This window comes from Bos grunniens, chromosome 5 (assembly GCF_055505025.1).
Source record: "Bos grunniens cultivar Pamir isolate PY7600 chromosome 5, Bosgru_T2T1.0, whole genome shotgun sequence".
Classification (NCBI taxonomy): domain Eukaryota; kingdom Metazoa; phylum Chordata; class Mammalia; order Artiodactyla; family Bovidae; genus Bos; species Bos grunniens.
The window spans coordinates 80,988,186-81,013,876 of record NC_141169.1 but is presented as its reverse complement, the minus strand read 5'-3'; the positions used below and the strand labels follow the sequence as shown (position 1 = coordinate 81,013,876).

The following is a 25,691-nucleotide window of genomic DNA, read 5'->3' as shown; positions in this document are numbered from 1 at the left end:
ACCCCTGTCTGTTCTTCCCTCTCCCCTCGTAGATATTTTCTTAAAATAGTTCAGGAATTTGCTCTTTGACACTGAAGTAAATAAATCATCCTTAATCTGGCATTTGAATGGATCTCTGATCATATCCTATGATTTTATTTGAGAGCTCTCAACAACTATGTCTGCTTCATCAATTCTAAGAAATTTTAGTCCTTTGAAGCATTATAAAGTGGTTTTTATGAAATACAAAAAGTAGCCATTAAATTATATGCTACTCTTGAGATAAGAACAAGAGATCAAAACTTCTGTGAAAGAATGATTTAAGCCCCGAACTCCCCTGCCTGTTCAAAAAAGATATCCATAAAACTGGCATTTATCACCAGAAGAAAAGATTATTCCAATTGCTTTTGGTGGTAAAACATTGACCCTAAAGCCATACAACAGTGTGCTAAATAGATAGCCAATTTCTGTTCCTTTTATCCACAGAGTTCAAAGTGCAAGTGAGAGGCAGGTGAGATTTTGGGTCTTCGCTAGGTTAGGACGGAGGGAGAACAGAAGCCAAAAGATTTAAGCGACTTGTTCATTGTTAGGCAGAAAAGCAGAGGATGAAAGAGAACTGTGGATATGACTCATTCTGGGTTTTCTTGTAAAATGGCCAAACCAGCCCCCTGGGGCTGCAGGGATCCACCTCGGATTCAGTGAGGGTGAACATGACCTCTGTAGTGTTCATGGATGGGATCTTAAAACTCGGAATGGGATCCTTAACTTGAACATTCGGTGAGCAGGAAATTTACCTATCAATTGAACTTTTAATTTCATCTTCCTTTTGTTTGCTAAAGTTTTGGAGATAACACAGATTTTCTGCATTGATGATCTTCTGTATTAAAGATGATGATCTGTATCTTCAAGAAGGCCAGAATAGACGGTGCATATTTTCCTCAAAGCAGTTGGGTATGAATGCAGTGGGAAATGGCTCTTTCTTGTTGAGCTCAATAATGGGAGGAGAGCCATGCAGAGAGGATTCCTGTGTGTTTAAAAAGCTTGGACACATGCTTCAGCATCGTGGAAGCCAGCGTGCAGGTTTATTAAACGCACTGGCTTCACCTGGTGCTCTGGCGCCTTCCAAGGGACACTTGCAGTGTCTGTAACATTCTTTGCAGCCCTGAAGAAGATTCCAGCAGCTCCTTACCCAACTGTCTACCACCATCCACTGAGATGGGGCAGCTGGTCTCTGCTGGGTAAAATCTTTTTAGGAGAAAGTCCCCTTTTTCATGAAAACTGTCAACATGGGTAACCAGCTCCAATGAAGTTATTTAAGTCTCTTAAGTCATAGTACAGAAGTTTTACCACAAAAACTTTGATTTCTGACTCAGTTGTACAACTTTAGATAAAAGGAAATCCAGTGCCATAATTAATATGGCTCCCTTGTGGTACTCATTACAACAGCGACCATGAAGGAAGGCTGGGGTTCATGAGAGGTACAATGTCTCTCTCAAAAACTCCTCAGCTTCCTCTGACCCCAGGCTCTCAGAATCAGAAGTAAACTCTCAGGTGTGTGTTCAGAGCTGTGTATCTGGCCTGGTCACCTGCCCCCTTCATCAGCTCCAGGACCACCTCCCTGTCACACGGCCTTGGCATCTGTAATATGGATCTGAATACAGGAGATGCTGTGCAGTAAAGACAAACCCTCAGAAAATGATGACTTGGCATCAGCACTACAATGCACAGATGCAGGAACTTGGAGAGGAAAGGACAGCCATCTTTTAATAAAGATCAGTTTCCTGAAACTGATTTTTGGATGACTTTGCATCAAGTTTGCCAAATGCAGCAAAATTCAAATAGGTTCTGAGAGGCGGGCACGTGCTCTTGGTAATATTGATGTTTTCTTTCTATTTCAAACTTTTAATCCCAATCAGCATATTCCTAGTGGGAAAAGGGCAGTGGTACCACTTTGACTATTTTGGAGAAAAGGAATGGAGTCAGAGAAACGCCTAGCTGTGACGTGGCGGCACAGGGAGGGCCAGAGCTGGATGATTCTGTGGGTGGAGGACACACCTGCTGGGGTGACAGAACCCCTGACTTTAAATAAGATAGCTTACACATGGTTGATGACAATATTATGGGCTTCCCCGGTGGCTCAAATGGTAAAGAATCTGCCTGCAATACAGGAGACTGAGGCTCAATCCCTGGGTCAGGAAGAGCCGCTGGAGGAGGAATTGGCAACCCACTTCAGTATTCTTGCCTGCAGAATTCCATGGACAGAGAAGCCTGGCGGGCTACAGTTCTTGGGATTGCAAAGAGTTGGACACGACTGAGCAACTAACTTTCACTTTTTCTTTCATAATGTTTACCTAAGTTTCTCTTACAGAAGAATTAAATTTAACCTCTTGTTTAAAATTCCAGCCTTTCATTTCCTCAAAAAATTTTCTCTTGTATTTGGATTAGAAAAGTTCACTGCCCATGAACTCAGAACCTCGATGGCTGAGGATTCAGATCTCAGGACTCCTAAAGTATCAAGTGCTGATTCTAAATGGAGTTGAGCTGAATACTTAACTATGCTCAGATTTTCTTCATCTTTTTCAACTGAGCAGAATACTGAGGTTACTATCAGAGAAGCAATGTAAGCTGGAAGGTGACAGACGGGTCAGTAGACAAGGATCCATAATCTCCCATTTTGCCACTTACTAGCTATATCACTTGGACAAGTTACTTAACTTAGAGCCCAGGCATTATTTTTGTAAAATGAGTATAATGGTATCAGCTACCTCAGAAAGCTGACATCAACAATAGTATTTACTTGATATTGTAAACAACTTGATATTTACTAGTCATGTACAATGCAAAGCATTTTATAGATTTTTATATGACCATCTCCCTTAATGTTTATAATATCTCACTGAGTTCAGTGCCATTATCTTCATTTTACATAGATGAGGAAACAGACCTAGGGATGTCACACTCATGTCGCACTATGACTGCAGGAACATGTTTCGAACCACCACATACAGCATGAATTAACTGAGAAAATAAATATAACACACTTAGTGTTGTGACTGACATACAATAAAGATTCAACAAAAGTTCGGATACAATTAGACTGTGATATTATTTTAAAAAATATCCAACCCATCAAGTGTTTAGATTGAAAGGTGCCATTTTGTTTTTAATCAGCAGTTAAAATCTTTGGTGGAAAAAAAAAAAAAACCCAGAGATTCATTAATTTTTGTAGCCTCAAATCTAGTAGAGCATATGCCTGGGACAGGTGTTCTGTGAATATCTGTTAAGTGAAGAATGAATACAGATTCTACTTGGAATCAGGAGTACTGCAGACAAAACTAGACTGAAGCCACTCTCAGCTGCTCTAAGCGAAAACACACGTAGAACAGACACTGAAGTCTGCCTTTGCCCACCACATTCCTTAGTACTGACAAAGCCTCACAAGCTTGTTATCTTAAGGCAACACAGAATGCAAAGAAATTCTGCTGTATTTTTGTCTTATCAAGTAGTTCTTAGCAAGGAATAATCTCCTTCCCAAACTGTGCTGTAGACACATAAAGAAAATTAAAGGCCACCTTTTCGTTAACCAAGTCAAAACAAGAGACTGTAAAGCCTTAGGAAAGCTGTGAGGTACTTAGTTTGAGGAGCGTCCAAGGTTATGAAACTCATTTCTAATTATATGCATCTAAAAATTCTCAGTCAATATCCATAAATGAAATTAAATCTTCTTATTACTTAAATTAATTTTATTTAAATTAAAGTTAACAAATTTCTAACTCACTATGAATGAATAATTTCCTGATAATATTTTGGTTTATTGTATTTATTTTGTTGCCTTTTAGAAAAGTTCATTCTTACTTATAATTCATAAAATCACTTAATTTTAGAAAGCTTATTAAAATCTCTGTTTTAAAAATGAGAGGGAATTTTCTGGCAGCCCAGTGATTAGGACTCAGTACTTTCCCTGCTAAGGGTCAGGTTCAATCTCTGGTCAAGGAACTATGATCTCACAAGCTGCATGATGTGGCCAAAAGTAAATAAATAAATAAAGCTCTATAAGTTAAAAAAAAATTCAGTTTGTGGACTTCCCTGGTGGTCCAGTGGTTAAGAATGCATCTTTCAATGCAGGGGATGAGGGTTTGACACTTAGTCAGGAAACTAATTCCCCAGAGAAGGCAATGGCACCCCACTCCAGTACTCTTGCCTGGAAAATCCCATGGATGGAGGAGTCTGGTAGGCTTCAGTCCATGGGGTCGCTAAGAGTTGGACACAACTGAGCGACTTCACTTTCACTTTTCACTTTCATGCATTGGAGAAAGAAATGGCAACCCACTCCAGTGTTCTTGTCTGGAGAATCCCAGGGACGGGGGAGCCTGGTGGGCTGCCATCTATGGGGTCTCACAGAGTTGGACATGACTGAAGCGACTTGGCAACAGCAGTAGCAGCAGGAAACTAAGATCCTACGTGCCATGTGGCAATAAAGCCCATGTGTGGCAGTGAAGACCCAGCACAGCCAAAATAAAAATAAAGAAATAACTTTCTAAAGTTTAAAAAGAAATGAGTGTAAAAAAATCATGTTCTGCTTAAGGTCACACAATAGATAAATGGCAGAACCATTTCAGGGACATTTTCAGGCTTCTGAAAAGAAACATGGCCTTGGAATGCTGACATTTCAATAAGATAAGAGAACAGACAAGCATCACACAGTTCAAATATTCAAAGCTAAGTGCCATTATGTAATCATACATGTCTGAATGCCCTTTATAACTTTTAACCAATGTTTTTCTCAAGGACAAGTTTCTTTGAGATTGTTTCTGTTTTTAAATTCAAGAACAAATAAAGAGAGAAAAAGAAGATAGAAGTCAATTAAAATCATGCTACTTAACACAGTCAATAATTTTATGCAAATTAACAAATATTTCTATAAAGTAAGTCATTATGTTTAATAAGCACAGATACTTGAACAAAGAAGTTACGGTAAAATGATTGCTGCTAAAATCCTGAATATACTCCAGTCAATATTATCCAGCTTCCTCTATGGCTGTTTTTAAAGCTGAAGTAATAAACACCTGAGCTCCACAAGGATCTAACTGTGATACACGCAAACAACAGTCTCTCTGGAGCCATCAATGTTGGTCTCGTAAAGAGGAAACCAGAAACAGTAATTACCTAGGCATGTATAGGACTCTCTCGGCCACCACGAAACCCACCCTGAAGAAGAGGTTGCTGGCTGGGATGAACGGGAAAACCAGGAACAACAAGCCCACCAAAACTTCCCTGTGCTCCAGTCTCTGAAACACACAACAGTGGAGGACAAATTAATCTGGGTTTAATTCCACTTCAGTCAGCATTTAACCATCAAGTTCTTATTCAAGGAATGAATAAACTAGACCAATGTGGACCTTTTGATCAGTGTACTGATTCATCAGAGAAAGCCTTCAGGCTAAAACCTCTGGCTCATGGAAATATTCGCATGTTTGCCTGACACATATTTGCCACCCAGAACATCTGCTATTTGCATAACATAATCAGTGACCATTACTCCTTGTTCTGGGCTGGCTCTACAGTAACACTACTTGGTCTGCTTTCTTTCAGAGTCCTTGTGCCCCCAGGCAACTCATTCCAGGGAGCACAGCAGCTGGGTAGGATAAAGCTCACTAAGGCATCATGGAGAATTATTGTTCTCTCAAAATAGAACACATTAAAAACAAATGAATAAACAGAAAAAAACCCACACAAAGCCCACCAGAGGAGGCAAATCTTAGCAAGAAGGAAATGAAATGCAAATGGCGAAATAAGGGGCACAGAGAGGGAGATCACTTGAGCTGAGGTGTTTTTAGCATCTTTCAAAGTAAGACAGTAAGCATTTACTTGCTTAATTCCATGAAATTTTTTGGAGTAAAAATTCATTACAATAATTCATTAAACTGATAGAATACCTTTCTCTTATATTATATATAAAAAATTTGTAAATATTTTTGTCACAACTAACAAAAGTTTTTTTATTTATTACCAAATAATATGTTGTAATGGGCACTGTAAAAGGTAGTGTGTATTTCCAAATAGACACATTTGAAGGAAAATCCATTTAAAACAAATCTAGATGTATTGGATGGTATTTTATTTTAAAAATAATTGAAGAGGAAAACCAAATAGAACTTTCCATATTACTGTTTTAAACTTTTTCTTATAAACATTTTAAATAGCCTAATACTTTAAATATTTGCAAAACACTAAACAAAAAATTTCAAAAACATAAATAAGACTCCCTAACACAAACTACTAATATTTTAAGTAGACAAAATAAAAGATTTTAAGCATCTTGAGACATTTGATACTTGGACTTTATTAAAATACATTGAATAATAAAGTTGCAAATGTGATTTGGACTATTTCCCTTGAACAATTAATGGTTCTGTAAGTCATTACCTCATTTTTAAAATTTACCTAAAGTAACCATACTCTTTAGAATTAAAAGATGAAAGAAAAAGAAGAAAAAAAATTTGCATAACAAGCTTTCAACTCAAATGGATGCAATGTTATATATTCTATGCTGCATTTAAATTAAAGGAAAAACACAGGTAAGAAGTGGCAAGTTCATTATATTTAAAAGCTGAAAACTCTTTTTGTAATTTATATTATTCTTTCAGTTTACAAAGTATATTTCAGTGCAAGAACTTAAAGTTTATATAAGGAACAAACACCCTAAGAATCCTATAATATGAAGGTGAGAAATGGAATATTTCCTTCATATTGATATCAGTGATTCTGGCCCTCCAAATGTGAATCCCTGACCCTAAGGTCACTCAGGAAGGAAGAAAATACCTGTGCAATCTGGCAGCCATGAGGCTGCAGCCACTCCCTACAGTGAGCACTGAGGAACTCAGGATGTGAAAAACACAGAATACTGGACTCAGATAGCTGAGATGCATATGAAAGGAATGATTTCAATGAGCCCAGACTCTTCCCTTGGATAGAAAAGCGCTAAATTCCTTAACTTGGGCTATCTGGTTTTCTTTAATTCATAAAATACTTTTGATGTTCAGACTACTTGTCCTTTATTGCAAACTTCTATATAACCAACTTCCCCTCACTTCCCTTTCCGCTCCCCCCCTACCCCCACCCACTCCCCCTGCTTCAACAGAGCAATTCTCTCAGGGTTACATAAGACACTGTCTCCTGTGCTTAAAGTCCTAAAATTTCCCACCAATTAAAACATAACTCTCAACTTTTAGGTTGTGACTACTATTTTATGTTGACAAAGGCAAATGTTTCTTGACAAAGTTGAAAATAAACCCCAGAGAATGAGTGTCTTGCCCAAGTGTTCCTTATGACCTCTGAGTCTATTAGTGATGTTCTCTCTCTCTCTTTTCTGTTTTTGGACTATTTAAAAACTGAAATACTTCTACAAAAGTATTAGTGTGTCTTCCTAAAGAGATTTGTAAAGAGAATGTAAAATCCCCTATTAATTAATCCTAAGAATGAAGACAAGGGGAGGGACTGATGGAATCCTGACCAGGTCATGATATATCCATGTCCCTGGATTGTGTTTTACCCTATGAGATGCCTCCTCAGCTCATTGCAGTTATTGGTGAGCATCCCTCATAGCTCTGAAAAAGACATTGCCTTCACATCCCCAGTATCACCCCTTGCTGCCTGACCAAAGGCCTTCCTGATTGTGGTGGCACATGCTTATGTCCTTTACTCACCAGAAGCCCGAGGCTCTGGGAGCCACTAGATGGAGAGGAGGCGGGCATCCCGGGCATGCAGAGGCCCCCTTGGCCATCTCCTCCCTCAGTTCAGGAGCCCCTGCAGTGGGTAGTCTGAGTGCCACTGCTGCAGGCAGTGGTGATGCTGAGTTGGGGACTGCAGGCTCCAGGCACCAACTTTCTTTCCTTCCTCACTCTCATCCCAGTTGTAATTATATATTTTTCTGTGTGCTCACCATATTTTTCTATTGTCTTCACCAGACTCTAAGCTCTATGAGGACAGGAGCTGGTGAGCTGTATTCAGAGGTGTGTGGTTTCTGCTCAGCTCAGTGCCTGGCACTTAATGAGTGTTTAGAAACATTTGTTGAATAAATCAATAAATGAATAAATGTTCCAGATGAGAGAGGAAACTGGGTGTGAGACAGGGAGAGGATGGAGAGGGCTTCCTGGTGGAGGGGACAATCTGGGGTTGAAGACTGAGGAGTGAATGCTCACAAGGTAAATGTGGTGGTGTTAGGAGAGAAGGGAAGTGGTCACAGTGAGGTGCATTCCAGGCAGAAGATACAGAAAGTACAAAGCAGGGAATAACCCTGTGCATGTTAGCAGGTAACGAATTATAAGGGTTTGGTATTCCCTGAGTGGAGCTGATTTTTACCTACAGGCAACAGGGAACAAGTTAAGGGTCCCACACACATAGAAGGGAAAGCAAGTCAGTGTCCCAAAGCTGATGTCCAGATCTAAGTTGGGGCCCTGCCATCATTAGTCACCTTGAGCAGGCAGGTAATTAGCCCTTCCTTGCCTCAACTATAAAATGACGTAAGTGCAGTTCACGGCTCAGTGGGGTTGGTTGGATCAGCACAAAGATTTATTGATCAGTTAAAGTCAATGTCATTGGAGTTATGAGTTCAGAGGCCACCACTCCACAGAATGTGCTACCAGAAGGGCTGTCTTATGTGGTGTTTTCTTTATTTTCAAAACATTCAACTTAAGACAGTGGCACAGTGCCCAAACTCAATGAAGTTCCATTGTTTATCTCAAGAGAAATAATACTTATGAAAAAAGTTCTTGATTCTCAAATCAAACTGATGATAATCTTCTCTCCTCCCCATTCAGTCAAGAGAGATAGAACATATTCAAGAATATACTAAATATTGACATAAACTGCAAGTTGATCAGGCAATTAGAATGTTGTAAAATTAGGGGAAAATATGTCATGGATGTGGCTGAACTTCCTAGAATGAGAAAGACTGGAAGGGAATCCAATTTTGTATCTTGTGGATCACAGATGTGACAGAGTTGGCTAAATAATTTATGGCTTATCTCAACCTAATAGGTTCAGATGAAATGCAAACAAAATATGAGTGGGGGAAAAATAAGATGTGTGTCATTTTCCAAAGTACACGAAGTGCATTCATTTCTAGGAAAGAGGCAACTGGAAATTTATTCCAAATACACTAGGGAGTGAAAAGACAAGAATTAAAACAGCTAGTAATATAGCCAATAAAAATACACGTTACTTGTCTGATTAACTGTGCAACTTCCAACAAATTAATTTACTTCTCTGATCAGTTAAACAAAAGAAAGTTTACCGATACCTACTGTATCTGTAGGAAAAATGTGTGATAGATTCACTGTGGTGGGTGTTAGGCTTGATTTTCTTCTGGCTCGAGAGGAGACAGAAAAAGCATTTCCCTGAGCTGCAAAGAGATGAAATTCTCTTAACACACCTGTCAGGGTGCCCAGAGAATCACTCGGCCACCATTGCACAGCCATGTATCTGTGGGAGTCACTAATGGAAAAGCAGTGATCTCCTCAGAAACATAGATTACCTCAGAGAAGTCCCAGCTCTGAAATCTGAGCCTAGCCTAGTGGCTTTTGGTTTATCCCATCCCCTTCCTACTCTCAGTTTCCTTTTCAAAGAACAAATCGCAGATGAGGAAATATACACAAGCGTGTGCACGCACGCGCGCGCACACACACACACACACACAGATAGATGCACATGCACGTGGCCAGCATTGTGTGCACGAGTGGTCATGAGAAGACAACTTCTCTTTCACTTAACCCAGACAACCTCCACCATAGTCTGCTCCCTCCCAGAGCAGCAGAGAACAGGCCTCATTATAGTAATTATCACCATCATTCCTATTATCATATTTTCTTTCAGCTCTAAACAGGTTACAGATAAATAAAACAGTGCATTCAGCATGTTCTCACAGTTCTACAAAGAGCACAGTTATATTTCACTAAGGATGCATTTGGCAGTTCTAGGCTCTAGCTGTCTGCATCTAATTTATCAGTTTTCAGGGAAGCTGATGACCATAAAGCTCCCTCTTCAGCCCTGGGAGTAAGGTATCTCCAAGCTGACAACTGGCAGGGCTATATACGAGGCCCTCTTTTCTCATCTGTTCTTGGGTCTACTTCCTCCATTAGACTATGCCTTCCCTGATGGGAGTCATCATCCTACTTAAATTTATCCAGATACCTGCACAAACATAGTTGGCATTCACCAAACTGTTGCAATAAGAAAGATTAGTGACAGAAGCTGCATATACATCTCTGGGGTTCAATTTAGAGACTTCTTACTATGGAAACCTTGTACTTTTTGCCACCCTCTGAAACACAGTATTTGCAATGCTAATTTGGGCTGAGAAGTCCTCAGTCTTTGAATATCCAAACTGTCTTATGATTGTCTGCCAGAGTTGACCAACAGCATTTTTAATCAGGTACTTTTAATCAGGATGTATGCATACCCTTCCATGCCTTTCTCATTCCATTCATTGCTACTAACTACTATCTCCTCTTTTTTTTTTTTTTAAAACTTTACATAATTGTATTAGTTTTGCCAAACATCAAAATGAATCCGCCACAGGTATACATGTGTTCCTCTTGAAAGGTCGTGGGACTTTCATGCTCAGGGAAAATGACATCTTTTACATGACTGAAATTCAATTTTAATCTTGTGAATATTTCAGTGTATTAAAATACTCAATAATCACTATTATATTATTATGAAAATTGTTTTTAATTGAGGAAGACAAGTTATTTAATCAATTGAAATCTCTGTTGCTTTATCTGACTGTACTTTACTGCCTCATCTCTTGTTTTGAATCCTCATCTCCTGTAATAAGCTGGGGGCCCTGGGCAGTGAGCTGCGCTCATTCTCTTGCTAAGTGACTCTCAAATTTCCACCCAGAAGCAAGCAATACATTTATGCCAGTTTAAAAAATTCTCTTTAATCTTCACAACAGTTCTGTGGAGATGAGTATTATTATCCCTGTTATAAACTCAAATGCTGAAACTTTTGGGTCCTTCACAAATAACTACAACTACAAATCAGCAAAAATGCATCACATTATTTCTGTGAAAAATTTTCCTTACAGCTGCACAGGACTCCAGGTCTCCTTCCTGCAAGAGGAAACCTGGGCTCTCCCTGTGATGCTTGTGTATATTTTAATAATTTTTTGAAAACTCAACTCCTTATATTACTGTCCAGAGGAAATGCATCGGTGAGTCTCCACTTGAGCAAATCAGAGGCTCAGGCTTATTTAAAATATCATGAGCTTTGAATCTACAGATGTCCTTCGATGCTTTCAAATGATGATAATACAGACTGCATGAAATGGATGGAGAGCTGGCCTCAGAAGACTAACTCGGGCCCAGCATGGGAAGGGGCAAGTCAGAAGTGGAAGGACAGAAACAGCTTGATTGTTTGGGGCAATGGGATTCTGTCTGAGCTCTGTACAAGTGTGTCTTGAACTTCCTTCCTCCCCATGGGCTGCTCTCTTATCTACTTGATCTTCACTCTTGTTCATATTTTCCTTGGAATTGGACAGCCCCTCCTTCCTCCACCTTTTCACACTGTTCATGGGGTTCTCAGGCAAGAATGATGAAGTGGCTTGCCATTCCCTTTTCCAGGGGACCACATTTTGTCTCTTGAGAGTCCCTTGGACAGCAAGGAAATCAAACCAGTCAATCCTAAAGGAAACCAACATTGATTATTCATCAAAAGACCTGATGCTGAAGCTGAAACTCCAATACTTTGGTCACCTGATACGAAGGACTGACTCATTGGAAAGGACCCTGATGCTGGGGAAGACTGAGGGCAAGGAAAAGTGGGCAACAGAGGGTGAGATGGTTGGATGGCATCACCGACTCAATGGACACAAGTTTCAAACTTTGGGAGACAGTGAAGGACAGGGAAGCTTGGCATGCTGCTGTCCATGGGGTCACAAAGAGTCAGACACGACTTAGCGACTGAACAACAACTCCTCCACATCTGTCTGATAGTGGCTCAGTTTGCCTAACTCCAGGCATAGCTCCTGTCTAGGGATCCTCTCCAAGGTCAGAGCTCTCACTTAGTGTTGGTGACAGTTCCTTCCTTTGACGTTTCAGGCCGTCTGGTATGTGTCCCTTGGCATGTTAGCTCCATTTTGCCCAAGGCACTGTAAAGGTCTGCAAAGGTCTTTTCATAAACCCTTTGATCACTCCATTGGCTGTGCCAGGGCTCTGACTAAAGAGCACAGAGATGGTAGCAGAGCTGTGGATGCAGAAAAGTAGTCAGAACTCTGGCTTTCATGAGACAACTGAAGCCAGCTCCAGATCACTCCTGACTTGGTCCCATCCTTGCACTATTGTATTTCCAGCATGTTTTAGCCCTTGAGTGAACCACCATTTTTTGAGGCCATTAAGATTATAGAAAAATTCTAATGTTGTATAAAAACAGTGAAGACAAATGCCAATCTGAGAGAGCTTTATCTGGCAAATGATATTTAGACCAATCACTCAATAGTGGGAGAAGAGAAAGTTTTGAATTTTTACTGCTATTGTTATTTCAAATGCAACAGTCCACTTCTTAATGATTCAAACAAGATCTAGAACCTGATCAACATATCAGTAATGGAGGAATTGAGAGGAATCTTGGGACAGTCTTAAAGACAAAGAGAAAAAAATTTGAAAGCTTATTCTCAGAGCTTCAGTTACAGCTGTCAAACTCCTTGGTGAATTTACAGTTAACGGGGACCCTATGTTAGATCACAGTGACATGCTCAAGAGGCTGAAGGACAGTCTGCCCATGACATGAACACAATTCACATCTCACACATAAGTGTGGAAAGGTACCACTTGCAATTTTTTCCTTCACTGGTCTGAAATCAACAGAATAAGCCAAGCTGGGGAAAAAATAGCTCTGATTCAGGATCTCAATAACATAGCTGCCAACACACATTCTACACTTGGCTCGAGCTGGTGATATCACTTCCTCATTTTCATGTGCTCTAAAATTTACTCATAAATGTTCAGGGAAAAAAATTTTAAAAGGGGAAATGAATGAAGAAATTATATCTCCTTGGAGACAAAAGCAGATTTGTACACTGTCTTCTCTGAGCCAATTTAAACACTGCTTGTCCCAAGCCAAGGTTTCTTCACCGAGGAGCTCTGCCAGTCGCACTGATGAACGGAGTCGGAGGGAGATTAAAATCAGAGCATTCCTAAACCAACACTTCTGATTTCTGGTCTTGGGTTAAGGATTTCATTTTTTTTTTTTTTTGGCAGAGTTTTTGTTTGATTTGCTTTTAATCAATCATTTGAATCTTCCTGCAAACACTAGTTCCTGGGATTGAAACTTCTTATCTCACAAGAGCACACAATTACGTTGTTTCAGAGTCAAATCAGGTGGAAGACTGAAGCACTCAGATTATTTTACTCAAGTGAGAATAAACTAATTCAAACTTTATTTGGAAATGTGCCTTACATTCTCTGTAAGTGTGTTTTAAATGTTCAAAGGCAAATAAAAGCAAATATCTTTTAAAATGCACTTTAGAAGAAGCGTGATTGGAAAATACCAGTCTAGTGCACGAAAACACCATTCATTTTCATAAACAAGCACTAGTAAGGAGTTAAGGGAATTAAGTAAGTTAGAAAAATACTGTTCAAGAAATTTTTTTCCTGATTCAAATGAAAATATCATAGGAATTCATGGAGACATGGGAGAAGAAAAGAATGAACGTTCTTCATCTCTGTGGTTTTGAACAAAAATGGAGAAGTACTTACTATAAAGCTGTGTATTTTTAAAAAAAAAAATTGTGAGGAAGACCAGAGAGATGAAAGGTAGGAGCAAGATAAGATCTCATCTCAGATTGTGTTCAACATATAGATTATTATACATGTGCTATGGGAAAGGCTCATGCAGAAGGGCAAATAAAAGCCAGCTGGTAAGCTGCAAATGGTAGAGGGTAAAGGAAAAACAAGAGGCTCTTAAGCAATACCATATGCCAGACATTTGACTTAGCCTGTCCCATTGATGTTTTGTGATAATATTACAAGATAGGTAATTATCCCCAGTTATATAGATGAGGAAATTGAAGCTCAGAGGGCTTAAAGACACATCTACACTGATCCAATTAGTGAAAATCAAGGGGTTCAAACTGAGGTTTGATTCAGCCCAAAGCCTGTTCTTTCCCCACAATCCCTTGGGCTTTGGGATCCAAAGACAAGGTCAAGGGAGTGTGCATGGGGGAGATTTCAACACTTTTCGTCTTCCTAGGTTTGTAGCAGAAACACACAGAGAAGACAAGACCTAGCAATTTGGATATTGCTAGGCAATATCCAAGGTATTGCTAGGCTGATCCAGAAAACTCACCACTGAGGTCTGTGACAAAGGGCATCACTGAGCCCCATTGCCACATAAACACAGACACAAATTTCCAGTTTGCAGGGATGAAGCAGGATGTGTGGCACGAAATGTGTATTCCTTGTCAAGGATTCCATTTCAATGAACACTTTCAGGTGGCCCACCTACTCTCCCCTACAACCTGCCTCTGGACATATCTGTGTCCACAGCCACAATAGGGGAAGATGCCATTCATTTGACTGCTCTTTAGTTACTAAATTATAAGTCAAAATTATATTTAAGAAGGCTTGAGAAAAGAATAAGGATTATTTCTGACATAAAAAATCAAATACTACAATGAGATTGCCCTTCTTATCAAGGAAAATAAGAGTGCATTCATATTCTAGTGACCAGAGAGAAACAGTGAATAAGCTGAGTGGAAAAAGACCTTATAAATGTTAAATCTATACATGCTCTGTAGCTTGTTGCTCTAAACTCCTTTTTAAATATTCACCTGTTTATCTATGAACTTGACATTGTTCAGTCACTCAATCATGTCCAGCTATTTGTGACCCCATGGGCTGCAGAATGCCAGCCCTCCCTGTCCTTCGCCATCTCCCAGAGTTTGCTCAAACTCTGTCCACTGAATAGGTGATGCCATCCAACCATGTTGTTCTCTGTCATCCCTTTCTCCTCCTGCCTTCAATCTTTCCCAGCATCAGCCTTTTTTACGGCCCGACTCTCACATCTGTATATGTCTACTGGAAAAACCATAACTTTGACTATGATTTTGACTACAGACCTTTGTCAGCAAAGTGATGTCTCTGCCTTTTAATATGCTGCCTAGGTTTATCATAGCTTTTCTTCCAAAGAGCAAGCGTCCTTTAATTTCATAGCTGCAGTCACCGTCCACAGTGATTTTGGAGCCCAAGAAAATAAAATCAGTCACTATTTTCATTGTTTCCCCATTTTTTTTACCATGAAGTGATGGAATTGGATGCCATGATTCCTGTAAATGCTTTATGAATGCTGAGTTTTAACCCAGGTTTTTCACTCTCCTCTTTCACCTTCATCAAGCGGCTCTTTAGGGTGGTATCATTTGCATATCTGAGGTTTTTGATATTTCTCCTGGCAATCTTGATTCCAGCTTGTGCTTCATCTTGCCTGGCATTTCACATGATGTATTCCGTATATCAGTTAAATAAGCAGGGTGATAATATACAGCCTTGACATACTCCTTTTCCAATTTGGAACCAGTGTGTTGCTCCATGTCCGGTTCCAACTGTTGCTTCTTGATCTGCATACAGGTTCTTCAGGAGGCAGGTAAGGTGATTGGTATCCCCATGTCTCTAAGAGTGTTGTGATCCATGCAGTCAAAGGTTTTAGCGTAGTCGATGAAGCAGAAGTAGATGTTTTTCTGAAATTTTCTTACTTTTTCTATGATTCAGTGGATGTTGGAAATTTGATCTCTGGTTTATCTGCCATTTCTAAATCCAGCTTGAACATCTGGAAGTCCTCAGTTCACATATTATTGAAGCTTAGCTTGAAGGATTTTGAGTATTACTTTGTTAGCATGTGAAATGAATAAAATTGTGAGGTAATTTGAACATTCTTTGGCATCGCCCTTCTTTGGGATTGAAATGAAAACGGACCTACTCTAGTCCTGTGGCCATTGTAGGCTTTCCAAATTTGTTAGCCTATGAATGCAGCACTTTCACAGTATTATCTTTTAGGATTTGAAATAGTTCAGCTGGAATTCTATCACCTCCACTAGCTTTGTTTGCAGTGATTCTCCCTAAGACCCACTTGCCTTGGCAATCCAGGATATCTGGCTCTAGGTGAGTGATCACACCATTGTGGTTATTTGGGTCATTAAGAATATCTTTTTTGAATAGTTCTTCTATATTCTAAGTACACTAAAGGTGTATTCTTGCCAGCTTTTCTTAATATCTTCTGTTTCTGTTAGGTCCATACTGTTTCTGTCCTTTATTGTACTCATCTTTGCATGAAATGTTCCCTTGTTATCTCTGATTTTCTTGAAGAGATCTCTAGTCTTTTCCACTCTATTGTTTTCCTCTGTTTCTTTGCATTGATCACTTAGGAAGGCTTTCTTGTCCCTCCTTGCTGTTCTTTGGAACTCTACATTCAGATGGGTATATCTTTCCTTTTCTCCTTTGCCTTTTGTTTCTCTTCTCTTCTCAGTTATTTGTAAGGCCTCCTCAGACAACCATTTTGCCTTTTTGCATTCGTTCTTCTTGGGGATCATCTTGATCACTGCCTCCTGTACAATATCATGAACTTCTGTCCACAGTTCTTCAGGCTCTCTATCAGATCTAATTCCTTGAATCTATTTGTCATTTCCACTGTATAATCAAAAGTGATTTGATTTAGGTCATACTTGAATAGCTTAGTGGTTTTTCCTGTGGGCATGGCTAAGTTGCTTTCATGATGTCTGATTCTTTTGCTACCCTGTGAACTGTAGCCCACCAGGCTCCTCAGTCCATGGAATTCTCCAGGCAAGCATATTGGAATGGGTTGCTGTGTTCTCCTCCAGGGGATCTTCCAACCCAGGGATCAAACCCCCGTCTTTTGGGTATCCTGCATTGGCAGGTGGGTTCTTTACAGCTAGTGCCACCTAGGAAGACCCAGTGGTTTTCCCTATATTCTTCAATTGAAGTCTGAATTTTGCAATAAGGAGTTCATGAACTGAGCCACAGTCCACTCCAGGTCTTGTTTCTGTTGACTTTATAGAGCTTCTCCATCTTTGGCTGCATAGAATATAATCAATCTGGTTTCGATATTGACCATCTGGTGATGTCCATGTGTAGAGTCATCTCTTGTGTTGTTGGAAGAGGATGTTTGCTATGACCAATGCATTCTCTTGAGAAAACTCTGTTGGCCTTTGCTCTGCTTCATTTTGTACTCCAAGGCCAAACTCGCCTGTTACTCCAGTCCCCTATGATGAAAAGTACATCTCTTTTGGGTGTTAGTTCTAGAAGGTCTTGTAGGTCTTTGTAGAACCATTCAACTTCAGCTTCTTCAGCATTACTGGTTGGGGCACAGACTTGGATTATTGTGATATTGAATGGTTGGCCTTGGAAACAAACTGAGATCATTCTGTTGTTTTCTGAGATTGCACCCAAGTACTGCATTTCAGAATCTTTTGTTGACTATGAGGACTACCCCATTTCTTCTAAGGGTTTCTTGCCCACAGTAGATCTACTATTATATCTATAATGGTCATCTGAATTAAATTCACCCATTCTGGTCCATGTTAGTTCACCAATTCCTAAAATGTCAATGTTCACTCTTGCAATCTCCTGTTTGACCACTTCCAATTTACCTTGATTCATGGACTTAACATTCCAGGTTCCTATGCAATATTGTTCTTTACAGTATTGGACTTTACCTTCACCACCAGACAAATCCACAACTGGGCATCATTTTCGCTTTGGCTCCGTCTCTTCATTTCCTTCTGAAGCTATTTCTCCACTCTTCTCCAGTAGCATAATGGGCACCTAGCAACATGGGGAGTTCATCTTTCCGTGTCATATCTTTTTGCCTTTTCATAATGTTCATGGGGTTCTCAAGGCAAGAATGCTGACATGGTTTGCCATTCCACTTCTCCAGTGGAACTCCAGTGGAGTTCTTGTCAGAATTCTCCACCATGAGCCATCCGTCTTGGGTTACCTTGCAAGGCATGGCTCACAGTTTCATTGAGTCAGACAAGGCTGTGATCCATGTGATCAGTTTGGTTAGTTTTCTGTGACTGCAGTTTTCATTCTGCCTGCTCTCTGATGGATGAGGCTAAGAGGCTTGTGAAAGCTTCCTGAAGGGAGGGACTGGCTTCAGGGAAAACCGGGTCTTACTGTGGTGAGCAAGACCATGCTCAGTTAATCTTTAATCCAATTTTCTGCTGATTGATGGGGCTGTGTTGTTTGGCTTGAGTTCAAATCTATGAACTATTTTATGTATAAATCTTGCAAAAATGTAATACTGTCATAACCACTTATTTTTTGCATTTTTTAACCTTTACATTTTTTAAAATTTATTTTTTTAACTGAAATATAATTGTTGGTCAATATTATATAATATTTTAACTGAAATATAAATGTTGGTCAATATTATATAAGCTCATGCCAATGAACTTGTGCTGTCACTAAGTTGTGAATGCCTTTGCGACCGCATGGACTGTAGCCCAAGAGGCTCCTCTGTCCATGGAATTCTCCAGTCAAGAATATTGGAGTGGGTTGCCATTCTTTTCCCTATGGGATATTCCCAACCCAGGGATCAAGCTCGTACTGCTGAGACACCTGGGAAACCCATTACAAAAGTTACAGGTGTGTAATATAGTGATTCATAATTTTTACAGTTTATACTCCATTTATAGTTACAAAATATTGACTATATTCCCTGTGTTGTACAAGATAGCCTTGTAGCTTATTTTATACATAATAGTTTGTACCTTCTAACTCCCTATCCCAATGTTGCCCCTCCCTTCTCCTTCTCCTCATTGGTAAACACTAGTTTGTTGAATTTTTAGATTCCATATAAAGTGGTATCCTGCGGTATTTCTCTTTATCTGATAACCATTTACTCTTGTAACACCTGTGAGATTCATATGTATACCAGATATTTGCTCAGGAGGGTAGATTTGGAAAATCAAAAGAGTAGTGTTGCTCTAATAGCTATATGTTCATATGTGTTGAGACTAAAGCTATCTGGGTGGACTCAGAAGAAAGGAGGAGCTGGGAGGAGGCACCAAGAATGGCCAGCAGGCACCTCTGGCTTCAGGGGAGGCCCTGTCCAGAGGAGGGTGAGTGGTGTACCGCACAGGGGCCCTGTGGGTCCAAGAAGAGAAAACTGTCAGCAGAAGCTCACTCTTGTGCCTGGAGCTTGTCCAGGGTAGAAAGGAGAAAAGGCCACCACTTAGGGGTCCGGGTCTTCCACCATGCTCCCTGCATCCAGCTCTGGCTAGTGAAACAAAAATGTCTCAGGTAATGCTACTGAATTCTCTGTGGAGAACAGTAACAGTAAGTGACCTTAGGTAGGAGGGAGGCAGAAACAATTAACCATTTTTTTCCCTCTGTAAGAATTCAGTTAAGAACCAGGGTGGATTTAACCTTGCAAGTGAGGTCATGCGTGAATTCAGTTTTGATGACAAGGAAATGGAGGCAGAGGATAAATTAGATGCATTTTATAAATAACTTTGTTCCTATGGCAATATACATGCCTGGCAGAAGTGGTCTTCTACCTATGACTACTGTTTAAACATTTCTAAGATGTCCCTCTGCCAAAACTTTTCAAAGCAGGATGCTATAGACTTATTTTCTGTTAAGAAACAGACACGATTGTTACTTTTTTCACACTGTGAGTCACACTCACTCAGAGGTATGATTCATCTTCCCGCTTTGGATTGTCACACAGAGGACAGTCCCTCCCTTCTGTAATCTAAAATGAACAAGGAGAAGGAACCACAAAAACCCCATACAGTTCCACACAGTAAAGATGCAAAAGTTTTAGAGCAGCATTCCTTAAAGACAATAATAATTCATCATATTTTATCAAACAAATTACAATTTGGCTTACTTCAAGGTTACAAGTGTGAAAGTAATAAGAAAGTTAGTGGCTTCTCTCAACAGCTAAAAAAAAAAGTGAGTTTTAACTTGTCAATTGAGCTTCTGAAGTAACTGCTATTAATAATGGACATGATTCCTACTATCCATCAATGTACTCCTCCAAAATCAAAGAATCTTCTATATTCAAAATATGTTGGATCTCTTTGACAAGACCCACTTTCCTGCTTCTGAAACATATAGTAATAAAAGCGTGATGGATCACTTTGCTTTATCATAAGTTGTTAAAGCTCTCTCTCTCTCTTTTTTTTTTAACAAGTAACTGACATGATTAAATAATGTTCTTCCCTTACCTTGAACTGTGCATCTGAACAGCCTATCTACCACAGCCTAAAAGGGCAAATTTAATGGATTAATGAATGCAACAAAGGATGGAAACAGAGGCCCGAGGTTTTAATACAGTATCAAGTACTTGTAATTTTCTAAGTTCAGACATTCCAGCACCTATTGTCATTGCTTCAATAAGGCCTCCTTTCTACTAAATCACAACAGCATAAATCTCTAAAGTGCAGATAAGAGAAAAGCAGCATAGGACCTATATGAATCTTGACATAAACGTAAGAATTCCAGCCCCTAATCACTGATTGAGAGTCAGTTTCTCCTTGGGAAATTTTTACAAGATAAAAGAAGAAATCTTTCAGATGGCAAAACAAAGGGTAAAAGTGTTTTAACCCCAAGTAAAGACACTGACAGAGCAAGTACCTCTGCAACAGGAGAAAACTAGAGTTCGCTGGCCTGAGTCACCCACATCAAAAGGAACTATGGTGCCCTGGAAGGAGAGAATGTTCAAGGCAATGCCAGGGAGGCTGATGTTAATAATGTTGTTCCCAGTTAACCACTTTTTAATACCAAATGCCAGGGGACAGGGCACAAAGTGACTAGGCCAATTTGGCCATCGAAAGTTGCCAGGCCTTTCTGTAAATACTCTGGCCTCTGGCAATGGGAGCCATACAAGACACAAAGATAAACACAAGTTTTACATAAAGTTCTGCCAAAAGTGCAACAATTTATCATCAAACAGTCACATACTGGCTTTTCGTGAAGCCCCAGGAAGTCTTTTCTCTGTCCTCCAGTCTTTCTATAAGAATCTACCATGAAAGGAGCTTTGTTCTTAGGAAGAACCGCTCACTTTCCACTCCGGTAAGGCACACAGTCTTCTGTCAAGCACCTTCTTTTTAAAACAACAGCACAGAGTGAAGTAAGAGAAAGAGAAAAATAAATATTGCATACTAACACTTAACACGTATATACATGGAACCTAGGAAGATGGTACTGATAAACCTTTCTGCAGGGCAGCAGTGAAGACACAGACATAGAGCACAAGCGTGTACCCACAGGAGGGGAAGAAGAGGGTGGGATGAATGGAGAGAGGAGCGTGGAAACATGCACTATCATATATAAAATTGGATAGCCAGGGGGAATGGGCTGTATGACTCAAGGAGCTCAAATCCATTGCTCTGTTGGGATGGGGTGGGAGATGAAAGAGAGGTTCAAGAGGGAGGGGGTATATGTATACCTATGGTAGATTCATGTTGATGTATGGCAGAAACTAACTTAGCAATATTGCTAAGCAATTATCCTTCAACTAAATAACAACAACAACAACAGTGAAGCAAATAAAGATACATTTAAAAAACTGCTCCAGTTACAAGGAGCACATGTGCAGAGATACATGCCATGTCACTCTGGTCTCCCTTGGGAAACTGTCTGCTTGATGTGATACTCACTTCCCCAAACGGTGGCATCTGAAGGATGGCCATGCAGTGTCCACATCTCATCATGACCTTAGAAATGATAGTCACTGCCTCAAATCTAACTACAACCTCAATCTGATGGAAACCAAGGCTCCAGAAATCTGTTCCAAAGCCTTACCTCTCCCTTGCTGTTGACTTTTAGAAACTATATCTCTAAAAGGAAGGGTCTCAAAGGAATCCTTTCACAGATGGTATTGCTAAAGGGAATGTAATACAAAAATGGTTTTGTTGATGCTGTGGTGGTGGCTGTTGTTTTTGACAATACAAATATGGCAGCAAGAAAGTATTCAAACACTGCCTAAGAAAGGACTCTCAAAATTCACTTAGCCACCCACCCTGATATCTCCAAGTCAATATTTCCCAAAACATGCCACCAGAGCACTGATCCTGCAAGAAAGCCCTAAAAAAGACTCCAAAATCATATAAATTTAAGAAATGCCACTTACTACATATACCCCATTTAGAAACTCAAAATGCTGCTTATAACATGGTAAAGGGGTTTATAGAGTCCCTCAGTAGAGAAAAATGTTTAACTTCTCTAAACCAAGTGTTTCTGAAATGCAGAATCTTTACTTAGAGTAACCTTACTTAATGACCTGTATGATGATAGAACATATTTTGAGAAATGCAAGTAAAAATTGCTCAAGCAGAATGAAGTTAAAAAGAAAAGTTTCCATATTAGGAGTTTCTGTGTGTGCGTCTGTGTATGTGTGTCCTTTGCGACCCCATGTACTGTAGCCTGCCAGGCTCCTCTGACCATGGGATTTTCCAGGCAAGAATACTGGAGTGGGTTACCATTTCCTTCTCCAGGGGATCTTCCTGACCCAGGGATCGAGCTTGCATCTCCTGCATTGCAGGCAGATTCTGTACCACCTGTAACCTGTCCCCCAGATCATCACACCAAGTTTCTGCCAAACAGAAATCTTCCCTACATCTCTTCTAGAGCCTTCACACTACAGGTGAAACACATTTTCTGTTATTTATCTTGTGTAGATGTAGAATACTTGACTGTCACTTTCCATGTAAAAAAAAAAATCACTACACATCTAAAGAACTTTATCTAGTCATCTGTCAGCATAGTTTTGGCTTCTGCCAGGATAAATCCTGAGAACAGGAAGGTTTCTCGGCAGTGGAGAAGCACGTCTGTGTTTAGAAGGATAATTCTCTCAGAGGTGGGGTAATGGACTGAAAGTGGAGAAAACAGCTCTTCAAGGTAAAAATAGAGCTTTCCTCTATTTTTATTTTCCATACTCAGCATATTGTTTGGAACCAATGAAGGATCAATAAATCAAAAACTGAATACTTTAACTTATCATTCCTTCTGGTCTTTTCCTCTCTAAACCTATTATCCTTCACCTACAAATTTATTCTGAAAAAAAGTGTTAGTTGCTCAGTTGTGTCTGACTCTTTGCCACCCCACAGACTGTAGCCCACATCAGGTTCCTCTGTCGATGGAATTCTCCAGGCAAGAATACTGGAGAGGGTTGCCATTTCTTTCTCCAGGGGATCTTCCTGACCCAGGGATCGAACCCAGGTTTCCTGCACTATAGGCAGATTCTTTACCATCTGATTTTCTTCTATTTTTATTGTCTATACTCAGCATATTGTTTGAAACCAATGAATGATCGATAAATTAAATACTGAATACTTCAACTTATCATTTCTTCTAGGCTTTTCTTTTCTAAACACATCATCCTGCACCTACACATTTATTCTGCTTGTCTCTGAATACCTTGTCAGCTTTTAAGACCAGTTTCCATTTCCAACACACAGCTATATATAGGTAGCTGCTAATTGCCGCTAGTCATGCTGCTCAGACTCCTGGCCTCTGCCATGAGACACACAAAGTGCCTGAACATCAAGGCTACCACAGGCTACGTCCTCTAATTAATTTTCTTCCTCAAGGTATTTTTTTTCGTTTCATACATGATATTATGCATGTTTCAATGCCATTCTCCCAAATCTTCCCACCCTCTCCCTCTCCCACAGAGTCCATAAGACTGTTCTATACATCAGTGTCTCTTTTGCTGTCTCGTACACAGGATTATTGTTACCATCTTTCTAAACTCCATATATATGTGTTAGTATACTGTATTGGTGTTTTTCTTTCTGGCTTACTTCACTCTGTATAATAGGCTCCAGTTTCATCCACCTCATTAGAACTTTTCCATCCTCAGCAATGAGTCTCTTGGTATAACACTATCACTGATTACTCATTCATTCAACAAACATATTACTTATAATCTTATAATCCCTTTGGGCAATGTGCTTATAGGCAATCACTTAAAGAATTTAGCAGTCAATCACTTCCATCTTCTCTGTATTTTCCAGGCACTATTCTAGGCTCTCTGGCATATATCAGTTAGCAAAGCCAACCAAACAAACAAAACTCTTGCCTTTCCAGAGAGGAAAAAAATAAGAATCTGGTGAGGGATATCTGAAACAGAGGATGAGTGGACAAGAAGAGGGATGCAATTCTAAACATGGTGGATAGAGTACGCCCTGTTGAGAGGGTGGCAATTAAGCAAAGACTTCAAAAGATGAAGTCAGCCACAGTATTCACTTCATAGGAAGACATGAATTCAAGACACAAGAAAAACAATGGGGTGGGACAAGAGCATGTAGAATCTTTAGGCCACTATATGACCACTATGACTTTGAGAAAAATATGGAGCCACTGAAAGATTTTAAGTACAAAAAGGGCATGATCTAATTTGCATTTTAATGAATCATGGTGGTCACTGTATGGAGAGTGGTATGGACCACTGCCACTAGGGTGGACGCGGGCCACCTAGTTAGGTTATGGCAACAATCTAGGTGAGAGAATGGCTTGGACCAGGGTGATGGCAGTGAGAAATGGTCAGATTCTGGATATACTTTGAAACAAGAGTTGACCAGATTTATTGATGGGTTGAATGTGATATTAGAGAGCGAGACAGAGAGGCAACAAGAAAACCCCAAGAATTTTGGCCTTGGCAACTAGTAGAACGTACAGAGGTGGAAAATTGTCAGGGAAACAATGAAAGAGTAAGTTCAGGAGTAAAAATTTAGAATGTTGGTTTGAAATACCATGTGGAAATGCATTTATATAGCAATTTCCCTGCTAAACAACCCCAGGTACCCTATATATTATTTCATTTATTCTTATTACATTTTAGGTGAGAAAAAAAGTTTGAAGACCCTATTGTCAACATTTTAATGTGTAATAATGTAAATATAGACACGTAGAAGCTCATATAACAAACTTGTTTTCCTTCTAATACTCTATGCTGCCTCTTTAGGCAAAGCATATGCAAAAGTAAGGCATTTTAGTTTTATTTATTTATTTTTTAATGGGGTGAATGATTCTCCCCAGGTTGCATTTATCACATTTGCCATCGCTTTATAAGTTCCTTGTGCACAGAACTTGGAGCAAACCACCTACAGAATCTGGCTATCAGTCACTTCAGCCTCTTTTCTATCTTCTAATACAAAAAGCTATTCTCAATGGGTTTTCTGTTTAGAGAAACTTACTTTAGCTGCTTTTATCTCGGGTCATCCTAATTATATATTTCATGGTTTTCTTCAAACAGTATGGAAAGGGTGGGCTCCTTTAAATAGAAATGTCATGTTGTCAACGGAAATAATAAGGACAGAATGACTCCAGGAGTTACAAAAACATCTTTTGACCTTTTTAAGTGTTTAAAACAATCAGAAGCATTGCAAGGCTAGGTGGTAATAAGTTGCTTTTATGACAGTATGAATCATTAAGTTAAAAGAAATAATAGATGTGTTAAAAACTAAGATTATCACTTAAAAGGTGACAATTATTCTGAGTAAAAGCAAATAATAACATAGACTATAAAATCATGCTGAGAATCATAAAGCATACAATCAAGAAAAATAAAACTGTTACTGATGTCTGAAACTCCTTTTTCCCATTACACAACTATCTAATTCTTTCATTAATAATTTCAGTGAGGTTTCCAACTAAGGTATAAACATAAGAGGGGTAAGTAAGTCACTT

The 25,691-nt window shown here is 39.5% G+C and overlaps 1 protein-coding gene across 8 annotated transcripts in view; it reads right to left on the bottom strand.

Moving 5' to 3' along the window:
• Nucleotides 1-25,691, bottom strand: part of TMTC1 (transmembrane O-mannosyltransferase targeting cadherins 1) — a 315,289-nt gene that overhangs the window by 104,464 nt on the left and 185,134 nt on the right. For 4 of the 8 annotated variants that reach the window (XM_086401542.1, XM_086401543.1, XM_086401544.1 and 1 more), the window contains one exon: nucleotides 5,146-5,267. The exons of the other annotated variants lie outside the window; for them this stretch is intronic. In XM_086401542.1, coding sequence (XP_086257668.1) covers nucleotides 5,146-5,267 — 122 coding nt within the window. The remainder of the gene's footprint in view (nucleotides 1-5,145; nucleotides 5,268-25,691) is intronic. 8 annotated transcript variants of the gene reach the window in all.